Raw genomic sequence first — 23,142 nt, forward strand, 5'->3', positions numbered from 1 at the left:
AAGTTGACTTAAAAAAAAACAAACCCTAGTGCACTAAACAAAACTACAACCTAGCCAGGGAACTAGTAGAGTGAGATTTTCCTAAACAGTGGTAAATGTCTTGTCAAACCAGAGGAAACCTTCAATTAGAGTTGCCTTGAAGAACCAGAGATTGAATTCTTTGTGTTAACAAAAGATAATATAACGGCTTCAAAAAGTTTACTGCTTTTATAAAGGTATCCTTTTGGGTTGATGGAGGAAGAGAGTAGTTAGATAGTGGTATTATATTTCTGCTATTTTGAAATATTCAACCTGATTTCAGAAATAATTTTTCAGGGTGCCTGGCTGGCTCAGTTGGTAGAGCATCTGACGCTTGATCTCAGGGTCATGAGTTCAAGCCCCATATTGGACATTGAGCCTACTCAAAAAAAAAAAAAAAAAAAAAAAGACATCTTTCATATTTAATAAACACTAGCTCTCCTAGAAAAGCCTTTAAAGTTTTATTTAAGTAGTCTCTATACCCAACATGGGGCTTGAACTCAAAACCCCAAGATCAAGAGTCACATCTTTTTCCTACTGAGCCAGCCAGATGCCTCTAGGAAAGCTATTCTTAAAGTGAGAAAGTAACTACTATTTGAAAACATTTTAGAATCAAGAAACCATTTTTATGCTTTGGTATCTGTTGTCACAATTTTCAACATTTCCGTGAGGTAGTGTTATCCCTAAATTACAGTTGAAAAAAGCTTTCAAGATGTCACTTGAAAGAACCTTATATACACACTAACTTCAGTGGCTATGTGATCAAACAAAATTTCAATCTGTCTCACAGTATCTAGCCTCAGCCTGAGGGTAAAACTCCTCAGTATTACAAATGGACAGAAATAAGGACATCCAGGCTTCTGACTGTTCCCTGCTTTGCTTCTCTTTGTAGAGTGACAACCAACAAGCTGCTACTTTCCATCGTCATCTTACTGGAGCTGGCCATCCTAGGGGGTCTGGTTTATTACAAATTCTTTCATAAGCATTGAACTTCCTAGAGGGAAGGGTTTGCGGACCAGAACTTTGACCCTGTGAATGAATGGTGTTAGGGATGGGGAATAAGCGGAGTGCTGCTGTAAGGTAATGGTTCAAGGATGCACTGTGTAGCTAGACTGGGAGAAGGGAGGGAAGACAGAAAACCACTTTACTGTGAAGGAACAGCAACAAGACCAGTATGATATACCAAGGTAATAAATGCTGTTTATGACTCCTTTAAATTTACATAGTACTCCAGCATATTAATAGCCTGTGAACTGCAAAAACAAACAAAAAAACCCCCACAAATTTACAGTAGTATTGGTCACCAAAATGGAGAGGGAAAGGAAACTTTACAATTGTGAGAATGCGCAAATGTTCTCATTAAGGCAATATTGACCCAGACAACCATTTAGTATATGTGCCCTCAGATGTCTCATAATTCTGGAATGCCCATCATGACAAACGTGTCAGCACACAAAGCTCCTAAATTCTCACACGTTCTTCACTTTCTGATTCATCCGGTGAACTGGGAGTAGGAAGTTGGTCATAGACAATGTGCCCTCCCTCCCTTGTCTGACCAAAACTTGAAGCAATCACATCCACTGCCAGGCCTGCGGTAGCCTTGGCCTCTTCCTCTGAAGCAGCCAGCTGAGGATTGACTTCAACAAGATCCAGTGCTGACAGCAATCCTGAAAGAACAAAGCATGACAAAACCTTAGAAGATTCCCTAGCTGCTCCTTTCATTGAGGGTCGTCCTACTAGATAGAACAGGCCAAGGTAAAAAGTAATTTTCTACTATTAAAATTACCTACGGTCAAGGAACCCCTTATACCTACCTCATCTTCTTGGGCATGAAGTTCAAACACTGTATACGAGAGTAAGATTAAAATCAATCATCCCTCTTCAACTAACAGAATAGGCATAGCTGTCAGGTTTTCTGTATGAGATGAGGAAAGAGCCTGTGGGGAGGAGGTAGGATTTTTCAGCCTACTTGTTGGGAAAACGTGCCATGTCCAGTATTACTAGGAACCTTCCAGATGTCTGTATGTAGTTGTATGAAGAGATCTTTTGAGCTGTTCCCCACTTTTGAACTCTGACGTTTTATCTCTTAAGGCATCACATGCCCTGAAGTATAGTTATTAGGGCAGATCTTAGTCTCACCCCTACAGGTTAAGGGCGGGTATGATGTTTGACAAGATGTTTAGGTCTCCCATCGTACTGACCCAGTATCTTGTGCTTAGTCAAGGGAAGACTTGGCCATACTTTAATCTGGACTTGTTACCTTCTGTGAGGGCTGAAGAACTTGTACTAAAGGGTTTGAGAAGGGAAGAGTAAACCCGAAGAACCTACCCAGACATGCCTTCTACTCCCCATCCCCAACACACAGGCCCACTTCTTTGAGGTAAACTTTTTTGTTGTTATTCTGGGTGAAGTTAATCTACCTCTTCAAGTCATTTGAACAGACTAGTATTGGAAAATACAAGTATCAGTATACTTAGACCACTTAGGGTGGCCATGAAGCCTGGAAACATGGGTGTATATACCTACTGATTTATAGATACTATAGTATAGTACATGACCTGCTTGGTGCCATTACATTTGTTCAGTCTACAGTCCTTTATTAGCAATGTGTAGTTCAATGCAAAACTGAAATGAGCAGGCATGTTACTGCAGCATTTCCACCAGTTCCTGTGTAAGCATCTGGGTCTCTGATGATTTGTGTGTCTGATTTCCACTGACTAAACCGGAAACTTTGGTGTAGCCCAGAAGTAATCCAGAGGGTTTGAGCTATTAGAAATAGGGGGATCTGGGTGGCTCAGTTGAGCCTCCAAGTCGTGATTTTGGCTCACGCTGTGATCTCACACTTTGTGAGATTGAGCCCCACATCAGGTTCTGCACTGACAGTGTGGAGCCTGCTTGGTATTCTCTCTCTCCACCCCTCCCTCCCTCTCTCAAATAATTAAACTTTAAAATATAAATAGGGGCACCTGGGTGGCTTAGTAGGTTAAGCGTCCGACTCTTGGTTTCGGCTCAGGTCATGAGCCCTGCGTTAGTTCTGTGCTGGCAGTGCAGAGCCTGCTTGGGATTCTCTCTCCTCTCTCTGTCCATCCCTCACTTGAGCTGTCTTGATCGCTCTCAAAATAAATAAGCTTTAAAAAAAAGTTTAAAAGGGGCGCCTGGGTGGCTCAGTCGGTTAAGCGTCCGACTTCGGCTCAGGTCATGATCTCGTGGTCCGTGGGTTCGAGCTCCGCGTCGGGCCCTGTGCTGACAGCTCAGAGCCTGGAGCCTGTTTCAGATTCTGTGTCTCCCTCTCTCTGACCCTCCCCCGTTCATGCTCTGTCTCTCTCTGTCTCAAAAAATCAATAAACGTTAAAAAGAAAAAAAATTTTTTTTTAAAAGTTTAAAAAATAAACTATTACGCTCTAGTATAAGGCTTATCCTATATGAAAGGACCCAAGATATTGTCCATCTTTACACTATCTTCCAGAAGGTTTAACTCTACCTTCTTAATTCCAAGTGAACTAACTTTTAATGTCAGGGTAAAAATTATAGCTACTTGGCCTTGCTTTTTAATCTTAGCCTTTAGACAATTCAGATGCAAAGGACTATATCAGTTTGGCAGGTTATTCAGTATTACCTTCGCATATTTTGCTATGAGCCAAGTCAAAATATGCCTATAAATGACTATTCCTTATTAGCCTGACCAAATGACTTTCAGTTATAAAAATTTAAGAAATATCGTATCTGTAATGGCATGGAATAGAAGACAATCTTTTGGCATGTTAGAGGTCAGTATATTTCCATAGTTAACAGGATGATCACTTCTTACCTGTATTGTGTATTTCTTCAGTAATATACATGCCTTCTCGATAGGTCAGTCCTCCTACAACAGGGGTTCCTGTGGCTGGAGCCAGTGTAGGGTCAAATGCATCAATATCAAAACTCAGATGGATTGGCCTTTGTCTTCTTGAGAGGAAGAGGTAAGAGAATAGTCATTTGGGTGTACTTGGACATTGATCCTTCCTACAGTCTTAGTTCCTTGATTTTGTTGCTGTTAGTCCTGGTACTTTGCTAATAGAGCAGATTTCCAGGTTTCCTATTCTGGATGTTACTGTGTATTACCATATTAGCTTTCTACACGCCATGTCATAATTTTGCCATTTGTGTGCCTCAGACAGATTAACTGCAGTTTATATTTCTGACTTAACCTAGGCATTAGAGTCATTCACATTAACAACTGTCAATAGAGGGAATTCTTCACTTTTCCTAGGAGATTGATCTAGGTTACAGTTGCTCAGTCTCTCCATATAATAGCAGCTGAACTTAATTGATTTGAGGTCTATAATCTTATCTCCCAATTCTAATTTCAGTTTCGCCCTGGTTTCCAAGAGTAGAAACTAGCATACAACACATATATGCTAGATAACTAAATTTCTTAACAGCTTAAGAAATGTAATTGCTACCTGGTAGTATGCCATTAATCACCTGGAAATAAAGACTCCACACTGAGCAAATGCCCTTATAATTAGCATCTGTTGGCATTCATCTGCCATCTTTCTAGCTATACTGTCAAGATTTGCTCAATATAAGACTTTCAGATGAAGCAGTTGTGAGCTTAGGAAAGAATGGAACAGTTGAACAAACACTTCTCCTCTCAAAAGATAATAATTAAAAATGGACTTAAAAAAAACTTCATGAGAGACAGAGGAGCTGGGCAATGACTTCAAGGAAACCCCCTCCCAATCCCAGAGGAAGAATATGACCTATGTTTCATATTCTCCCTTTCCAAATTATTTGAATTTTTTTGTATGTGTACATATTTTGCTTTTATTTTAAAAAAAGCTGCTATCCTCAAGACATGGGCTAAAGTGTGTTGTTTATTGGGAGTCTGCCCTATTCCCTTTGGGACTTTTCCCTTTGGAAGTAGACATCCACTGTAGTTACTTACTTGCCAATTAGCAGATCAAATGTCTGTTCCATAACCTTCTGGATACCAAGTCGATCTATGTCTCTCATGGAAAAATACTGGATATCATAATTCTTTAAAATAAAACTGGATGAGATATAAAGGAAGGAGTCCTTAGTTTAAAGAGCATTTTTAATCAAATCCTTGTTGGGGTGGGATTGGGGGTGAGTCTGTCTCTATAGTGACCTACAACAGGTTAAGGCAAGGAACAACCTATCAAAAGGAACATAAATATCCGAGACAGGCCCAAAGCTTAACCCCAATGTATCAACTTACTGTTCAGGAGGGTCCACATCTCTCAGACCAATATACACGATACTTGGGGAAGAGATACAAGGTTTGATCCAAGAAAATCCTGGGAGTTGTGGTACCTGTCAAAAGAGGAATGGACAAGACTCATCAAGGATTCTTGGTCTGACCAAGATAATTACTGTGTGCTTCTCAATGTATGCAGGCTGCTTTCTCCTCCTACCTACAAGATATGCTTAAAGCAGCACAAGACACACATGCACTGGGAAAGAACTGATAGAAGTGGAAATGATTCAGAAGGCAGGTAGCTGAAGAACACAAATTTCCTGGAATAAAAAAAAAATTCTCCTAAGGTAGCCACGGTTTCTCATTAACTTACCTAAATAACAGGAACACTGCTGATTAGCCCTTTTTCACCCCTTTGTACATTACTGAATTGTTTACAGAATGGTTCTTGAAACAAAACCCAACTGCCATCTTACGTTGCCTACAGCCAAAACAGGAATTCTGCCTAATGAATAACTTTTGTACTATCCTGCTTTAACTTGGTCCCTCACTGAGGGGAAGGATATACAGATTCTAGTCTATACCTAATACGGACTCCCATGTTTTCTAAACCACCTAGGAAAATATTACCGAGAGGTAATCATAATTTTACTTTCCTCTGGACCAGTGGATCTGAGAGTGAAGCAGGACTGGGGACCTCTAACCAAGAAGTCCTCGTGCTATAGGTATATCAATCACTAGAGTTATGCCACTTTCCTTTCTTGCAAGATTATGACACACACACACCCTTCCTCGGAGCAGGGCCCATATCCTGGTCCTCTTTATATCCCTAGCATCTAGTAGACTGCCTAGCCCGTAATAATTTTGATGAACAAATGAAGGAATACTAAATATTTCTACCACCACCATCAGCCCATCCTTCACAGAAATCGCATTGAACTAGTTCCTCAAAGCCCCAGCATAATCCATGCAAGCAATTCAATTTTCTTCTCATTTCAGCCCACTGACCTTGTCCTGTAGTTCTCTGAGGAGAAATGAAACTGGCTGTCCATGGAGATTTCCAGATGAAGTGGTGAGGGGTGTATTGATGTCAGCATGGGCATCAACCCAGATCACACAAAGGTCTGGGCAGTGTCGGGCGTGGCCACTAATGGTACCAATTGCCAGGCTACAAGAAACAAACATGATAATCGAGGCCCTCTGCTTGGCAAACATCACCAGTAACAAATATCCTCATGTCAGTGCAGTTCACACTTTGTCCTCAGGGCAAAGTCAGGGCCCCAGACCGCGGCTGGATTTGGATGACCTAACAGTCCTCGGCCTGTAGTTCCCAAAGATTAACCTTGAGTGAGTTAAGGAGAAGTGGAAGGTTCCAAAGATTCAAAATTTGTTGACTGTTTATCATTCTAGTTTGACAGAGGTCATTGCTCTCCCTAAAATTTGATATTAGTCCTGGCCCAGAAAAGGACCTTACCTTTTTTGTTCAATGAATGAAATCCAGTTAAGTGGTATGTTCTATATGTAACAACTCACAAATATTTAATACTTAAGGAAGACCAGGGAGATCTAATTATTACTTTCAAAGAATCAAAGAAAAAAAAAAAGAATAGTTCTATTAACTTTTTAAGGATAAAAATTAGCATTATAGCTTTGTAGAAAGATTATGTGCTACTTCCTCAAAGGAAAAGTCAAAATTGCTAAAGACATTAAAGTAACAGGGGAACCCAATTAAAGATCTCATTTATCAGATCACTAAATAAACATTTATTTGCATGTTATCTTCTATTAGCATGACATTCATGTATCAGTGTTTTTTGCCTTTCCTTGTCCTGGGACTCTGTGTGTACATGGGCTAACTGTCCTGTCTCCATTGTAGGAATACAGCTGATGAAATCGTGGTTGGAAAGCTGCCCAGCTCCCCAGTAACCAAAGAATTTGACATAGATGGGAAGTGCAGCTTATGCATTTTAGAAACTAAGTACAGCTATCCTTCTTGGTCAGTATAGCATGAGACAACATTTTAAGCTCCATGCCCCACAAAGGGACTTTTTGTGGGATAGCATGGTCTAGTGTGAAAAGTGGTGGACTTTCCTGTTTGTTTGTTTTCCAGAAAGCTGTGATCTAGCACAGGTTATCTAGTTTTTCTAGACAGTTTCCTTTTCTGAAAGGGATAATAATTTTGGCTTAAGTCAGAGATAGTTTGATGTCTAAGACCATAGTTTATATCATATTGTGTAAATGGAGCAGGGTGACCTAAAGATGCCTCCTTCCTTTAAAATGTTCAGTAGCTGTTCAATATGTACACTCCTCCCTTCCTTTCTAGAATCTTCCAGATAGCCTTAGTTTTAGCACTGAACAGAAAAATCAGGAACAGTGAAAAGGGCTGCAATGTAGATAACTACAGAAAAAAGAAAAGCCAAACATTATGATGATCACGTTGATAAGCAGTTCCCAAATAGACAACCAAAAGAAAGTCAATATAAATGAACTTCAAGAGATAACACTGAGCTAAAAGGAAGAAGGCCCACCCTCTGGTTGATTTAACTGGATCACTGTAGAAAACCTAGCTACTGTCTTACTCTACCTGAGATTTTATTCCTAATGAGATCTACCTGCATTTCCAGTTGTAACAAAGATTCAACTTCTGTTAAGAGATCTGAAAAGCTCTGTGTGCACCTCAGGGGAAGTTGCTAGATTGACTCTCAAAAGAAAAGCTAATTGCCTTAAGAATTTGCCCTCTGAATTTGAATCTCACCTCTGCTACTTCCTGGCTCTAGAAGTTGGATAAATTATCTGACCTCTGTCCCTCAGTGTTCCTAACAGATTAGGTAAAACTGTATCTGCTTCATGGCGTTATCATGAAGATTAATCATGAGATCTATATGAAGTGCTCAGTACTCATAGTACTTCAATGCCTTTTTTCTTTCTGCCAAAACCCTTCATTACTTAGCTCAAATAGGACTGCTCTGGCCCAGAAGGATCTCTTCTTTCTCTCAAATTCTGTAGAATTCAATATTTTTTTTTTAATCCCATGTGTATTTTATTTCATCTAGTCTTAATAAATCACAATTCCCACAGTCCCTAGCACTACTTGAGAAGACATCAAGCAGTGCTCAATAAAGTACATGCTGATTCACTAAGAGAAGGATCTTAAAGTCCATACTGTGAAGGTAGAGAACATACTCACATGGCAAGTGGAGAACCTGAACATACTTGCAAAACTGCTTAAAACAATTCAGCCTACTAATGTATCCTTCCAATTCTCTCGAATAGCCAAATGAAAGTCATAAGACAGTTCAAGAGAGGAGCATGTTTCTAAAAACTTTGATTGTCCATCTCTGAACTTGTCCTCATACTACACAATGTGTCCTACAACGAAAACCATAGGTGCCTCCATCAACTCAGGATCGTAGATCTTAAGATACTATTATGCACGTCATACCTTCAAAATTCTGAAGGGTATTTTACTTTTAAGTGAGGAAGTAGACAAGCTAACTCATTAGACCACAAGCACCATACTATCCAGCTCCTCCACCACCCCTGGATCCCAGCTTACCTGTGGTCTCCTCCCACTGTGACACAGCTGTAGCCACCTGACACAGCTCTACTAACCACCTCAGCCAATTCCTGGTTGGCAAGGCCCACTGAGCGAGGATTCACAATCAGGTTGTTGTAGAGATCATCTTTAGGGACTGGAGTAAAACTCAAATCTCCAAAATCTTTCAGGCGGCAGCCTGGGAACAAATTGGGGATGACAAGATTAATTGTATACGTTATTCCAACTCTTACTGGCCTGGGCCACAAATAAGAACTTGTGACAAAGTGCACACATCACACTCATTTTGCCACAGTAAAACTCAAAATGTCACATGACTGTAGCAGGACTGTCACATGATTATCTCAGTCCTCCCAGCAATCCTGTGGGGTAGATCCTATTAGGAACACCATTTTGCAGACAAAAAAAGCTGGGTTATGGAAAATGAAGCCCAGAAATGTTCACTGACTTAACCTAACAATCACAAAATTAGTAGCAATTAAACCTCATATCCCAGAGTTATAAAGGGAAAGTAAAATACCAATATGAACCAATAGAATTTAAAGAAAATTAAGTACTATTAATTTAGAGCAAAAATACATACATAGTAATTTTAATATTATAAACTTTTTTTTTTTTTTTTTTTTAATAAAAGGCCAATCTGAGGACCTAAAGCATCCTAAAAGTAAGAGAAAGGTCTTTGTTACCAAGATCCTAGGCAACGTTTTAATTGCTTGACAAAAATTCTTAAACTCACAACTATCCTATTAGACCACTAAAATCATGCTGTTCTATAGATGAAAAAATGGAAGGTCCCAAAATCACAGAGCTGCTAAGTGGCAGAAGCAGGACCCAAATTCAGGCCACCTACCCCTAAAACATACATTTTTGACTACACGGTTTCCCAAAGAATCCCTTTTGATCCCTTCTCTTTAAGAACTGAGCACCTGGGTGGCTCAGTCGGTTGAGTGTCTGACTTTGACTCAGCTCATGATCTCACAGTTCATGAGTTCAAGCCCCACATCGAGCTCGCTGCTGTCAACCTGTCAGTGGGGGCCCTGCTTCAGATCCTCTGCTTGCCTCTCTCTGTCCCTTCCCTGCTTGCACACTCTCAAAAAACAAATGTTAAAAACACTAGTGAGACCTTTTGTAAAAAAACACAGGTTGGTGGAAATGGAGGAGCAGCAAACCTCTCACAGGTTTACCTACTACAGCATACACCTAGACCAGCTGCTGGACACATCCTCCGAGCAGCTGACTCAGTGACAGCAGTGGAAGCAGCATTTGCTCCCAGTGTGCCTGCAGAGACAACCAGGAGGCACCGCCCACAGACAAGCCAGAGATGGTGAATACACACACCTGCTGGATAGCAACGTCCCGCGCAAGATGGCGGGCATCTACAACGGCAAGGCCTTCCCCCAGGTGGATGTCAAGCCCAAGAGGATCAGCCACTACCTGTGGGAGTTCTCCCCTACCTACAAGCCCATGAACGTGGGGCCCCAGCATCGGGGCCACCCACTCCTCCGGCTTAATCCCCCTCAAGTAGCCTCTTTGACCAATAAAAGCACAGACTTATCTTAAAAATGTTTTGGTGGGGAGAGCACCTGGCTGGCTCAGTCAGAGGGGCATGCCAGTCTTGATCTCGGAGTTGTGGGTTTGAGCCCCACGTTGGGTGCAGAGATTAAAAATAAAATCCTTAAAAAAATTTTTTTTCTCATTTTGAAATAGTGATATATTCTGACAATATACTATATTTTTGCTCTTAGATTCCACATTTTCCAAAGAATTATGACACCAGTCATTATATGTTAATTTTTACCTTACGATAAGTACCAGTCTTGCCATGTAACCATTTAATAAACTGGTTGGATGCCATAAAGGCTTAGGACTAAGTAATCCAACTCTATCACGAACAGATCTGAACTATCAGAGAACATAATGTTACCATAGATTGTATTCTTAAGACCCTGCTTCTCAAACTGGAGACTAGGTAAGGGCGGTGAAGGGGAAGTGGTCACAGGATAGTAATTCTGGAAGAGATTTGTGTTAAAGATTTGGATTAGACCAGCGCGGACCCATCTTGAATTTAAACTGTACAGTTTTGAGCTTTACTTTTTGAGCCCATTCTCTATTCAAAGCAAACAACTGAGAAAATGTAAAAATTTGAGAACCAACAGCCTGTAACATAAGGCCAACCAGAGGATCACTACTAAAAGGGATATTGGAAGCAAAATAGAAAACTTTATCCTATTTCCAAAATTATGATACACCTACAGCTGCAGAATTCTGTATGTATCTTTTGTTCATTGCGCTTTAATCCTATAAAAACAGCCAGAGAAGATCTGGAAAACTTAAAGAGAAAATACTAAAGGCAGAAGAATATGATAAGCCAAAGCCATTGGGATACAAGATTAAAAAATATGACCATAAAAACATCTATAAAAATCTTTTAAAAAGAAAAAGCCATAAGGGATAAGCACTTTATAAGATCTCAGTATAGGAGCACAGTTTAGATTTAATAGAAGCTTTGACTAACTTTTAAGTCAGTATCAAGTCTTGCTATTGGCAACAGTCTTGGGCTGGACAGATTTTGAATGTCCGTGCCTACACTTGCTATATCCGTGTTTATATCTGCACCCCCTCTGCCACTTCTAGGATTTAAATTCTTAATAGGTATAAGACATCAGGGCATGTCTGGTGTTTTATAATATTAGGTATACAATTAGAAAAGGTTTATTATCTAATTAAATAATGTTAATATTAACCAACTTTTGAAGACTACTTTAACTCACTATTCACAGGAAAATAAATACATAGGAATCAACCCAGTGGATAAGTGACAACTTGGGGAACATACAAGTCCAGTCATGGAACTTGTAGACTCATAAGTATGACAATACAGAACTCAGCTCATTGTTACTGACTTAGCAGAAAAAAGCTGCAGAAAGCCTATAGAGGAACCTTAAGAGAATTTGGCAGTCTTAAAGAATACTCTCCAAGGAAGACAGACTCAATTTCATAAAAGAATTTTGCTTATTAAGTATGCAACTCCATGATGCGGATCACCAGATTAATTCACAGCCCAGAAAGTGGGTTCTTCTAAGATTATCCAACTCCCATTTGCTCTCCTTCCTTACTCACCAAACAGCCTGCTCTGGTTATTCACTTAGTTTCCCTGTTGCCCTCATACCAGCAAGAGGGCCTCCTAACAGTGGATATTGGAGGGACTGTTGCTCATCATAATTTTGATTGGGGATTTTGGTTTATACATCATGGTTAACAGGAGTCTCTGGGTTGGAAAGCCTGATAAACTCCACACGTTATCTAGATTTCTGTTCCTAACTAATTTGAAAAGATACATGCACTCCTAGGTTCACCACAGCATTTTTACAATAGCCAAGACAACCTAAGTGTCCATTCACAGGTGAATGGGGTAAAGATGCGGTGCATATATATACACCTACAACGACATGCTAGCCATAAAAAAGAATGAAACCTTGCCCTTTGCAACAACATGGACAGACTTAATGAGCATTATGCTAAATGAAATGTCAGAAAGATCATACCATATGACTTCACTTGTATATGGAATCTAAAACACAGAAGCAGACTCAAATAGAGAACTGATAGTTGCCAGAGGGAGGGGGTGGAGGCATGAACAAAGTAGGTGAAGGGAAATAAGGGGTACAAACTTCGTTATAAAATAAGCCATAGAGATTAAAAGTACAGCATAGGGAATACAGTCAATAATACAGTAATGTTTGCTGCCCAGTGGGAACTATGCTTATCACGGATGTACAGTGGATGTACAGAATTGTCAAATCACTATGTTGTGTACCTGAAATTAATATCGTGTGTCACTATACTTCAATAATAAAATTTAAGCAAAATGAACTCTCCTCTTCCTGGGTCCACAAAGCTGAGGACCAGACCCCCTGAAGGGATTAATATCCTGAAAGGCCCTGCCTGAGTTGCCTACCCTATAGTACTCCCATTTCTGCTCTTTATGTTCCAAAAGTGCCAGGCAAGGACTAAGGACAAGGACTGTTAAGGGAATGAAAGGAAATTTAGCAGGGACTGGGGGGACAGGGGTCAAGGAACTATTCCCACATCAAGTAAAATTTGTACCAGCACTGTGTTGCTATTTTCATTGTTTTCTTTCCTTACTGGTAATAGAAAATTTTTATAAAATTTATAAGGGAAGTGTCTAATGGTGAAAGTCCCTACCCCACTTCCCAGGCTTGACTACTCCATCTTTGCTTGACCTTTGTGCATAAACATAATTCGTACTTTTTAAGTAGGCTTCTGCCCAGTGTGGAGCCCAATGTGGGGCTTGAACTCACGACCCTGAGATCAAGACCTGAGCTGAGACGGAGTCAGACGCTCAACTAAGCCACCAGTGCACCCCCATACTATTCTTTTAAATAAGGTTGTTGGAGTAGGCTTAACTGCTGTAACTAACCTTCCCCCAAACAATGGCTCAAACACAGTAAATTGGTTTCTTGTTCCTTTAACATCCAGGGTGGATATTGTAGGTCAGCAGGAGGCTTTCCTTCGTGCAACGATTCAGAGACCAAGCTCCTGGCTTGTGGCTCTGCCATAATTAGGGCTTTGCCATTTGTGTGGCTGAGGTTGGGTTTCCCCAGGATCAAGGCAGCAAGAGAGGAAGAAAGCCCTGAGAAGGCAAACATCTATTTTTAAAGGCCTTGGGACACAAGTGGTACATCATACCTGCTCACATGGTACTGGTCAGCAAATCAGATCTAACTTCTGTCCAGAAGAGAAAGGATTTGGTGGACAGCTAGCAATCTCTGCTGCAAGTAGTACTTTTAAATTCTGCTGCCATAACTTTTAAGTGATTAAGAACTCAAGATTCTTGGGGAGCCTTGGTGGCTCAGTTGGTTGAGCATCCAACTTTGGCTCAGGTCAGGATCTCACAGTTTGTGAGTTCAAGCCCCACATCAGGCTCTATGCTGACCGTGTGGAGCTGGGAGCGTACTTCGGATTCTGTGTCTCCCTCTCACTCTGCCCCTTCCTGGCTCATGCTCTCGCTCTCTCAAAAATAAATAAACTTTAAAAAAAAAAAAAAAAAACCTCAAAATTCTAAAGCTTATGTGCTGATCTGTACAATTGGCAATCCTAACTATCCTATTTCATTATAGAGCTGAATCAGCAAATGTACTATGCCATCCTGATATAGCCTCTCGGGGCCTTTCTCCTCTAATGCCTGCTATACTGATAGCATTGGAGCAAAGGATTAGTGGAGAAGAGTCCAGGATTGGTTTCTAAACAGTGAACAAGGTTCTGAAAGAAGAAATGCACACAAGCCAGCTTTGAAAACAGTAGAGCAATTTAACAGAAATGAGAAGTTCGCAAATTGGAGCAGTAATGCAAAGGAGGCTGAAGAGAACATGAATTGTAACCCAAGGGCCAGCATTTTTGAGGAGTGGGGAGGCTGAAGGGAGTTTAGTTTTTTATAAGAACAGGATGAACAGAGTAATAATGAAGCTATTACTTTATCTGAGTGCTATGGCAAATTCTTCCTGTTCAAAGGCAAAAAAGTGGTGTCACTAAATTTTAGAGAACCTTAGAGTCCTAGTGAAGAGCAAATAGAATATGGAAAGAGCATCTGCCTGTCATGCTTAAGGCAGCTGTCCCTTTGTCGGACTGTTTGTGCTTCAGGTCAACTCATCTGCAAGTCTTCATCAGATGAGACATCAGGTTTCATTGCTACACTTCCTTCTAAGAAGGCATTGTAGGACAGAATAAACCTAAGACTTCAAAAAAGCTCTCGTGATAAACAGATTTAGAACCAACTTGAAAGGGCTCTCATTTTTCACTTGCAGTGGGAAAGTAAACCTCTGTAGATACTGGCACAGGCTCACTGCTTCTCCAGTGCTGATAATAAAAATACACCGAATACTACTCTGATCTTTTAAGCCCAAATGTTACCTTTAGCCTTGATAAACCTCTCTAGGCTCCATCAGAGTGGAACGAGAACACAAGTGCATCAACAGAATGATGTAACCAACTGGTGGGGAAGAAATCAAAACAGCCCTTAGCAGTATCTGTGGACAGCACTTCTATCTCAGAGCCCTGATCACTAAGGAATCCCTGAAGGAAGCCAGTGACAGGAAAGGAGGAAAGGAACAAAATTGTCTCCATACACCACACCGTGCTACATGCACTACAGATAGCTGCTAATCCTCACGTCCTGCTGTTACTGTCATCCACACACTTCAGAGGAAGAAATCCAGCAAAATTAATAGTTCTGTGTAGGACAAGCCTCTGAGCCCTTTGCTCAGAGGTTCACAGAAGACAACGTTAGCACGAAGGTAACATTTCAACAGCATGAAGGTTCCCCATTCTGCCACTGCTGACTTTTTTTTTTTTTTTAATGTTTGTTTATTTTTGAGAGAGACAGAGACGGAATGTGAGTGGGTTGGGGCAGAGAGAGGGAGAGAGAGAGAGACACAGAATCCAAAGCAGGCTCCAGGCTCTGAGCTGTCAGCACAGAGCCTGACACAGGGCTTGAACTCACGAGCTGCGAGATCATGACCTGAGCTGGAGTCGGATGCTCAACTGAGCCACCCAGGCGCCCCCTGCCACTGCTGACTTCTACTCACAAGGAGCTCTGACCTTCCAAGCTCCCAGCAAGTCAAGAGAAATGGGTTCAAAAGGGGGCTGACACCCGGAAGAGTCTACTGCACCACAGGTAGCCCACTGGCAGAACAACAGAGTTTGAGAAAAGCTAAGGACCTATTACTGTGCCTTTTTTCAAACTGTCCCTGAATAGGATGGCATGTTTATTATGACTTGTCAGGAATAACAAGTCAGTGAAATGTGGAGAAATACAAAGACTCAGAGATCTCATTTAATGCTGGGAGGATACTAATACTGGTGGCTTTAAAGCTATAGACTCAAATATCATACGTGACAGATTTAGCCCCACACAAAGGGAAGTCCTGGCATTATAAAGGGATGTAACTGCTAATCCTTAGGACCTTAGAAGGGTACTAGAGAACCAGCTTATTGAAAACAGTGGCAGTGTTGCCTGAAGTCTACATTAGGAAAAGAAGGCCAGTTACTTCAGGCCACTTGACATAAGAATTTCTGTTACCTCTAAAATGTGATTTGGGTAATAACCTTCGAAGAGACTTATTTAAGGTAAACTCATTTTTTATTTAGGGCCATTTAACTGCCAGAGGTTATACAACCTCCAGAATCATGTGTCCTGGAGGCCTGTAAAAATCTGCTCTTCTTAGACTCAGTATCAAGTTGAGTGCATTAGGGCAAGAAATCCTACCACGCAGAGAACACGTATTTGTTGTAGTTCACATCTTCTGAGTCTGAGGAGGCTGCTTCAGTCAGGCTCCTAACACCTCCTTCCTCCCCACCCAGTTCTCTGAGGCAGTGAGGAGCACAGCTGACGAAGACCAGGGCAGGGAAAGTGGCATTGGCTTGAGGACAGAAGGTGAGCCAGCCAGGCCAGTCATTTCAGACATGTCCATCTGACATGTACCAGAGTTAACCTCAAGATCAAAAGATACAAACATGGTGTCAATAGATGCCTTTGCATGAATGTGATTCTTGAGTAAAAAAATCTAAATATAGAACTCAAAACTTCAGGGGCACCTGGGTGGCCCTCAGTCGGTTAAGGGTCCGACTTCAGCTCAGGTCATGATCTCACCATTCATGAGCGCGAGCCCCACGTCGGGCTCTGTGTTGACATCTCAGAGGCTGGAGCCTGCTTCAGTCTACTGTGTCTCCCTCTCTTTCTGCCCCTCTCCTGCTCATGCTCTCTCTCTCTCTCTCTCTCTCAAAAATAAACATTAAAAAAAATTTTTGAGAGGGGAAGGGAGGGGAAAAAATGTTAAAGTTTAGTTCGAGACATGTAACCGAGATGACTTGCAGCACCAGTTTAACTTCCTTGCTAGTTGGTGTTCTAGCTATGTCCGTCCTCTCCTAAGGAAAACAGAGTATCACTGTCTGAAGATAAGCTTAGCAATGTATGCCCTCTGAACCAAGCTCACATCAGCCCTCTAATGCCTCTAGATCACGGTGAACCAGCTCAGGCCTTCTCAGATGGACCGCTGGCTGACAGCACCCTAACAGCCCAGTTCTAGCACAGGCAGGATCGAGGGAAGAGGAGGGTTCCTCCGGCTTCACAAGACACAGCAGTATAACCATTTTCCCTCATTCAGAACAAGACTGTTGAGCTTATCTGGAAAAGAGATCTGCCATTGTCAACATGCTAACAAAACTTCAGCCTGCTCCACTGTATAACCTCAGGAAGAGACAGTGACAATCCCTGGGGATAAAATACTGCTCTTCAGAATACGTGATCTTTTTTAGGTTCTTGATATTCTACCTTGTTCCAGAAAGGATTTAAAGGGCAACACATCAGGCTAGTGACTACAGCATTGCCAGTTAACAACGGTTGTGATGTCCAGCTCCCTGCCCCAGACCCTGGGCTGGCTTCCTGGTGAGTGTTCCCAGGGAACCTCAAACCAGACAGACTGCATTCCAGACCACTCTGGGCTGAAAGCAGAGCGCACACAAGATGGCCACAGGAAGTCAAGTGCCACAGTAGATGCAAAAGGAAGAATCCTTGCCCTCCAGCCCCTAACTTCCTAAGAGTCAAGATCTGCAACCAAGTTCATTTCTTGAGCTTGTCCTATCTCACGTGCTTTCCAGGAGTATTAAATGAGATAACAAGGAAAAGCCTACACATGCTAAGGATTACGTATTTGTTCAGTTGGGTGAAGCACCTTTGTGGTTTGTCTCCCCACCCTACCCTTTTCCTTGAAACTGATGGTGTAACCTAAGACTTCCCAAAACCTGTTTGTAATAGGACTATGTCATTTTGATAAAATCAGTTTCTGGTGAGAAGTAGCAAACACACATAGGTCCACTGATTTCTCATTGAAATGGCTCCTATAGAGTCCGGTTCTCACTCACAGCTTGAATCGTCCACATCTCCTATAAAAGAATATAAAGGCAAAGCCAATTAATCTTGGAACACCAATTCTCAGAAGCCCTAACCACAATGCCACACGCCCTGCTGTGACTCAATTCTTGGGTCACACAGGAAGTAGTTTTCTACTTCTTTTTCTATTCAGTAATTCTGGTCTCTTGGCAGGGGGTAGGGAGCCAGGAAGATTTGGTCTATCTTCTCCCAATCTCAGCATTACTCACATCTATTATATTAATACACCCTCACTACCAAGAGAGTCTGGTCATTAAGAGAGAGGGAGGGGCACACCTGGGTGTCTCAGTCAGTTGAGCATCTGACTTTGGCTCAGGTCAGTATCTAGTGGTTTGTGGGTTCAAATACCATGTCAGGCTCTGTGCTAACAGCTTGGAGCCTGCTTTGGATTCTGTGTTTTCCTCTCTCTGCCCCTCCCCCATTCACGCTTGAGCACACTCTCACTCTCAAAAATAATCATTAAAAAAAATTTTTTTAACAAAAAGGAAGAAAAAAATTAACTCAAAGACTAAATTATTTAAACCAACCACAGTAATCCCTTAGGTTCCAGGACTCTGAACTGTGCTATGTTGGATGTTGAAATAAATAATGCAACAGCTCTCTAAAGTAACTAGAGGCCAGCCTGACTTGAAGAAGCACTCACCATCAGCGACTCAGGTCCTGATGAAGAAACATAGGTTTCGAAGAGGGGACAACAACTGGCTGTTATCACCTACTTTTACATTTAGCTTAAATAAATTCATCAACTAGTAGCCTAATACCTTGTAAGAGTTAAACAATTTGATATATGCCAGTTACTCTGAGTCATACATTCTCAAAAATCAGGAGATCAGCTGGCTTCTGAGGAGCCAATCATTTTTTTTTTTTTTTTTTTAGGAGCCAATCATTTTGAGAGAAAGGAAACAGTGATCTGGGAAAATCCCATGGGGCATGATTTGAATGAAGTTACAGGAGAAGGCCAGGATGCTTGCCCCTGTCTTCCTTCAGCACAGGCGGACTATGTGCTTCCTGTGTGCCAGGCTCTCTAGTAAGTCCTGGGGATGTGGAGATGAGGTATGGCCACAGATTTCAACGAGCTCCCAGCCTGGTGAGAGGACAGTCCAGTGCTTACTGCTGTGAGGCAGCCGGGCACTGTGTGTGAAGGGAACAGAGGAAAGTGCTGACTCAGACCCAGGAAGAGCCAGGAGGACTTATCAGGGGCACTAGCTGAATCTTGAAGGCATGAGCCAGGAATAAAAGGGGAAGGGGAAAAGGCTTACCAAGCAGAAGAGGCATATAATACCTTCAGCCCTAGAGAACAATTCACAATTCCCCTGAGCCCAGGGTTCCTGGGAGGATTGTGGAAGGAAAAGGCAGGAGGAGGCAGAAGAGGGGGCAGGGCCCAGAACCCAAGCAGTAGGGTCAGGAAGTGAGAAATCAAAATCTACACTGCAGATCCAGTGTACTGAGGGCCTGAGGGAAATGGACTGGCCCGGACTAGAGCAGCTCCACAAGGGGACTGTAAAGATAAAGCAGTAGATTCCAGCAATACTTAGAGGGGGTGTGGAAATAAAGGGCCTGCCCTGCAGCTTTCTGGCTCTACTTCTAAAGATGAGAAAGACACAGGGGAAGGGAGTGGAGATGATGAGGTCAGTTCTGGATAGATGGCCTTGAGATGTCAGAGACTATCCTGTTGAAAACACACAGAAGCAAGTACAAGGATCAATTCTACACAGTGTTCAATGATGAATAACATCACTTCTGATGGAAGTGTATATACTGCCACCAACTTTGCAGAACTGCCAGGGGGAAAAAAAAAGCCTGAATCTGACCAAGGATCTAGATCCAATTATCAGTTTACAGGAAACACAAAAGAACACATCACAGGACACCACAGGGATGTAATCTGCAAAATTCAAACAGATTATTACACAAATGACCTAGTTTCCTCCACAAATACACCACAAGGAAGAAGAAGAAAAAGAAGATAAAGATCCCAAGTCAAACAAACTGTAAATAAACATCGCAAAAAACTTAAGTCTGTCAAACAATGTCGACATTAACTGGTTTAAGGGCAGAGACAAAGGAAAAATAGACTTAATTTTCCCTGTTTATAAGGGGAAGACTCCTGGCTCCCTTTTGTTTCAGAAGTTCTTTCTCTGTCCTTTTCAAATGCATGTAAACGTTTATAACATTAAATAAGCCTCTTGTCAATCTCCTACCCCAGGAATGTTTCCCTCAACGACTGGAAATTCAGAGGCTAACTTCTGTGGGCACAGGGGGTGGGCAGCCTGCCCCAATTTGCTAAAATACCTCCTGCCTTAGGATATGAGAAGTTTGTTTTCCTCTGGTGGTTGTTCAAATTTCTATGATAAAGTTAGGATGAGCTCTGACAAATGTTACTGTCAAATCCTCTAACCAGAGGACTAGTTATTATTTATCTTGAAAACATGTAATGAGCTGCACCTGGGAGATTTCTTTATCTTTGCAATCTCTTAGCAGATTTCCTGATTGAATGCTTATTCAATAACTGCTTTCTCTACTACCTTTATGGAAAGGTTCTCTTGGTTGGGAGGAGATTTATTATTATTATTATTATTATTATTATCATATTTATCCAACACTGGGCATTTGATATTCTTTTAGGTATGATAATAGTATTATTGTTAAATTTTAAAGAATTCTTATATTTTGAAGATATCTAATGAAGTATTTGCAGATAAAACAATAGGATGTCTGTGATTTGCTGTGAAAGGCATGGAGTAGGGTGATTGCCATGTATTGATGATTGATGCTTGGGCAACAGACACGACAAATGCACTATGTCACTGTATCTACTTTTGTTATGTTTGTACACTTCCATAATAAGAAAGTTAAAAAGAATATACACATGGAAGCCAGCTGGGATACAGGTTTGGAGCTGAGAGCAGAAACAAGTGTTGGAAATAAAGCTTTGGAGGCATCAGCATACAGGTGACAGAAAAGCCATGGGAATGGACAAACTGCCAATTGAGACAACATTAAACCAAGAGAATCAAGGGCAGAGAACCCATGAGGAACACCAGCATGTAAAGGGGGGGTAGCAGAAGATCTAGCAAAGCAACCAGAGAGCTAAAACCAGAAGAGAATGGTGTCTGTTTCAATAAAGGTGTGGCAGACAGTGTCGAATAAAGGTGAATGTTGCAGTGTCTACTGTGTTAGGAAGTAGGAGGTCTGAGACCTCGGCAAAACCAGTTTCATTGCAATGATGGCTCAAGACCTCAGATTATAGCAAACTGCAGTGTGAAAGGGCAGCAGAGAAGCCAGGATGGTGGCTCAGAAGAGAAACAACTGGACAACAGCTGGAAGGCTACATAAAGACCAAGGAGGATGGCAGGACGGTAAGATTTGCAGAACAAAGGGAGGGAAGGGATAATTGTTGAACGAGAACACTCAAAGGTCAGGAGAGATGGGATCTAGAACCCAGGGAAGTGGTATGACTGTTAACTTGTCCAAGATCTGTCCTTCACTTCTTCTGCAGAGACAGAACTTTAGTTGGGAGCATGACCTCTTAGAATGGAGACTAAACTCGGCATCTTCCCTTGTTCCTTGCTGTGGCCATGTGGCCCTTTGGGTCCAAAACGATAAGCAGAAACATCCTGCAACTTCTTGGGAACTTCCCTTAAGGGAAAGCACAGAGTTCTCCCTTTGCCCACTTCTGTCCATTCTTGTGCCCTGCTGCCAGAAACGAGGCCACACCATCTGGGACCACTAGACAGAGGCCTTGCTGGTAACACAGCAAGGTAAGAATCTAGGTCTGAACTTACAGAGAGGCCAAACCAGCTCTGGACTTCTCTCCAGATTCTGTTTACTGGAGAGTGAAACTATTTTTCTTAAGCCATTGTTATTTTGTGCTCTTTTCACATGCATCTCCCTAATACTGTTAGGACTGTATCCCTCATCCTCTGAGAGTGGGTCGATACAACTAATTGGGGGATGACAGGGAGAAGAACTGTAAAGGAGTCCATGCCTTAGTTGGAAAGACAGGGCCATGAGGATTATGGGTAAAGACTTGAAGTATCTGTCATGGGAAATGAGAGAGGGAATACACTAGGAACACACAGGACTTTAAGAAATAGGAGACCACCCACTTATGATAGTGCCATGGAGTTTCTTTGGCTGCTGCAAGAGCTGAGAAGACAGCTGACTGCACCAATCCAGCCATCAGGTCATATACAGCAAGAAACGAGATTCTCAACTACTTCTGCTGATTGTAGGGGCTTGGGAAAGTTTCTCGAAGTCTTCAGGACATACTTTACTTTTTTTGTTTGTTCATTCTCAGCTTTGATTTATAGAGCAAAACAGTGTGCTAAGAAGCCAAAAAAATTCTTCAAGCACGTGGCATTTTTATGTCTTAAGAGAAGCTACAACCTTGTTCTTAAAAAATAAGTTAGAATAGAATATGAATTAAGGCTTCCTTTAAATTGTGGTAAAATACACATAAAAATATCCATTTTGGGGGGTGGCTCAGGTTAGGCGTCTGACTCTTGGTTTTGGCTCAGGTCATCATCTCACAGTTCGTGGGTTTGAGCTGCATCAGGCTTTGTGCTGACAATGTGGAGCTTGCTTGGAATTCTCTCTCTCCCTCTCTCTTTGCCCCCCCCCCCCCCACTCTCTGTCTCTCTCTCTCTCAAAATAAATAAATAAAAACTTTAAAAATATATTTAAAAAATAACCATAAAATTTTTTTTTAATGTTTTATTTATTTTTGAGAGAGAGACAGACAGAGTGCAAGCCAGGTAGGGGCAGAGAGGGAGATACAGAATCTGAAGCAGGCTCCAGGCTCCGAGCTGTCAGCACAGAGCCCGATGCGGGACTCAAACCCCCAAACCACGAGATCTGACCTGAGCCAAAGTCAGACGCTTAACTGACTGAGCCACCCAGGTGCCCCTAAAAATAACCATTAAAAAAAATTTTTTTTAATGCTCACTTATTTTTGAGAGAGACAGACAGAACTCAAGCAGGGGAGGGGCAGAAAGAGGAGACACAGAATATGAAACAGGCTCCAGGCTCTGAGCTGTCAGCACAGAGCCTGACACAGGGCTCAAACTCACAAACCATGAGATCATGACCTGAAGTCAGACACGTAACCAACTAAGCCACACAGGTGCCCCTAAAAATAACCATTTTTCTAAAACATTAATTTATTTTTGAGACAGAGAGAGACAGAGCATGAACGGGGGAGGGTCAGAGAGAGAGGGAGACACAGAATCTGAAACAGGCTCCAGGCTCTGAGCTGTCAGCACAGAGCCCGACGTGGGGCTCGAACCCACATACTGCGAGATCGTGACCTGAGCCGAAGTCGGACGCTTAACCGACTGAGCCACCCAGGCGCCCCAAAAATAACCATTTTTAAGTGGTAATAAGTACATTCATATTTTT

At 41.8% G+C, this 23,142-nt stretch overlaps 2 protein-coding genes across 3 annotated transcripts in view; one reads left to right on the top strand and one right to left on the bottom strand.

The window, feature by feature from the left end:
- The window catches only part of VTI1B (vesicle transport through interaction with t-SNAREs 1B), a 30,255-nt gene extending 29,016 nt beyond the window's left edge, over positions 1-1,239 (top strand). Inside the window, exon 6 of the mRNA XM_049612612.1 lies at positions 911-1,239. Coding sequence (XP_049468569.1) covers positions 911-1,007 — 97 coding nt within the window. The 3' untranslated portion in view covers positions 1,008-1,239. The remainder of the gene's footprint in view (positions 1-910) is intronic.
- Positions 1,201-23,142, bottom strand: part of ARG2 (arginase 2) — a 31,470-nt gene continuing 9,528 nt past the window's right edge. The window contains exons 3-8 of one of the 2 annotated variants that reach the window (XM_049612611.1): positions 8,775-8,952; positions 6,227-6,386; positions 5,240-5,334; positions 4,946-5,050; positions 3,827-3,960; positions 1,201-1,685 (exon numbers count right to left, since the gene is read on the bottom strand). In XM_049612611.1, coding sequence (XP_049468568.1) covers positions 1,480-1,685; positions 3,827-3,960; positions 4,946-5,050; positions 5,240-5,334; positions 6,227-6,386; positions 8,775-8,952 — 878 coding nt within the window. In that variant the 3' untranslated portion in view covers positions 1,201-1,479. Of the gene's footprint in view, positions 1,686-3,826; positions 3,964-4,945; positions 5,051-5,239; positions 5,335-6,226; positions 6,387-8,774; positions 8,953-23,142 lie in introns of both variants that reach the window. The other variant, XM_049612609.1, reaches the window with a different exon arrangement.

The sequence above is a fragment of the Panthera uncia genome (genome assembly GCF_023721935.1).
Source record: "Panthera uncia isolate 11264 chromosome B3 unlocalized genomic scaffold, Puncia_PCG_1.0 HiC_scaffold_1, whole genome shotgun sequence".
NCBI classification, from domain to species: Eukaryota; Metazoa; Chordata; class Mammalia; order Carnivora; family Felidae; genus Panthera; species Panthera uncia.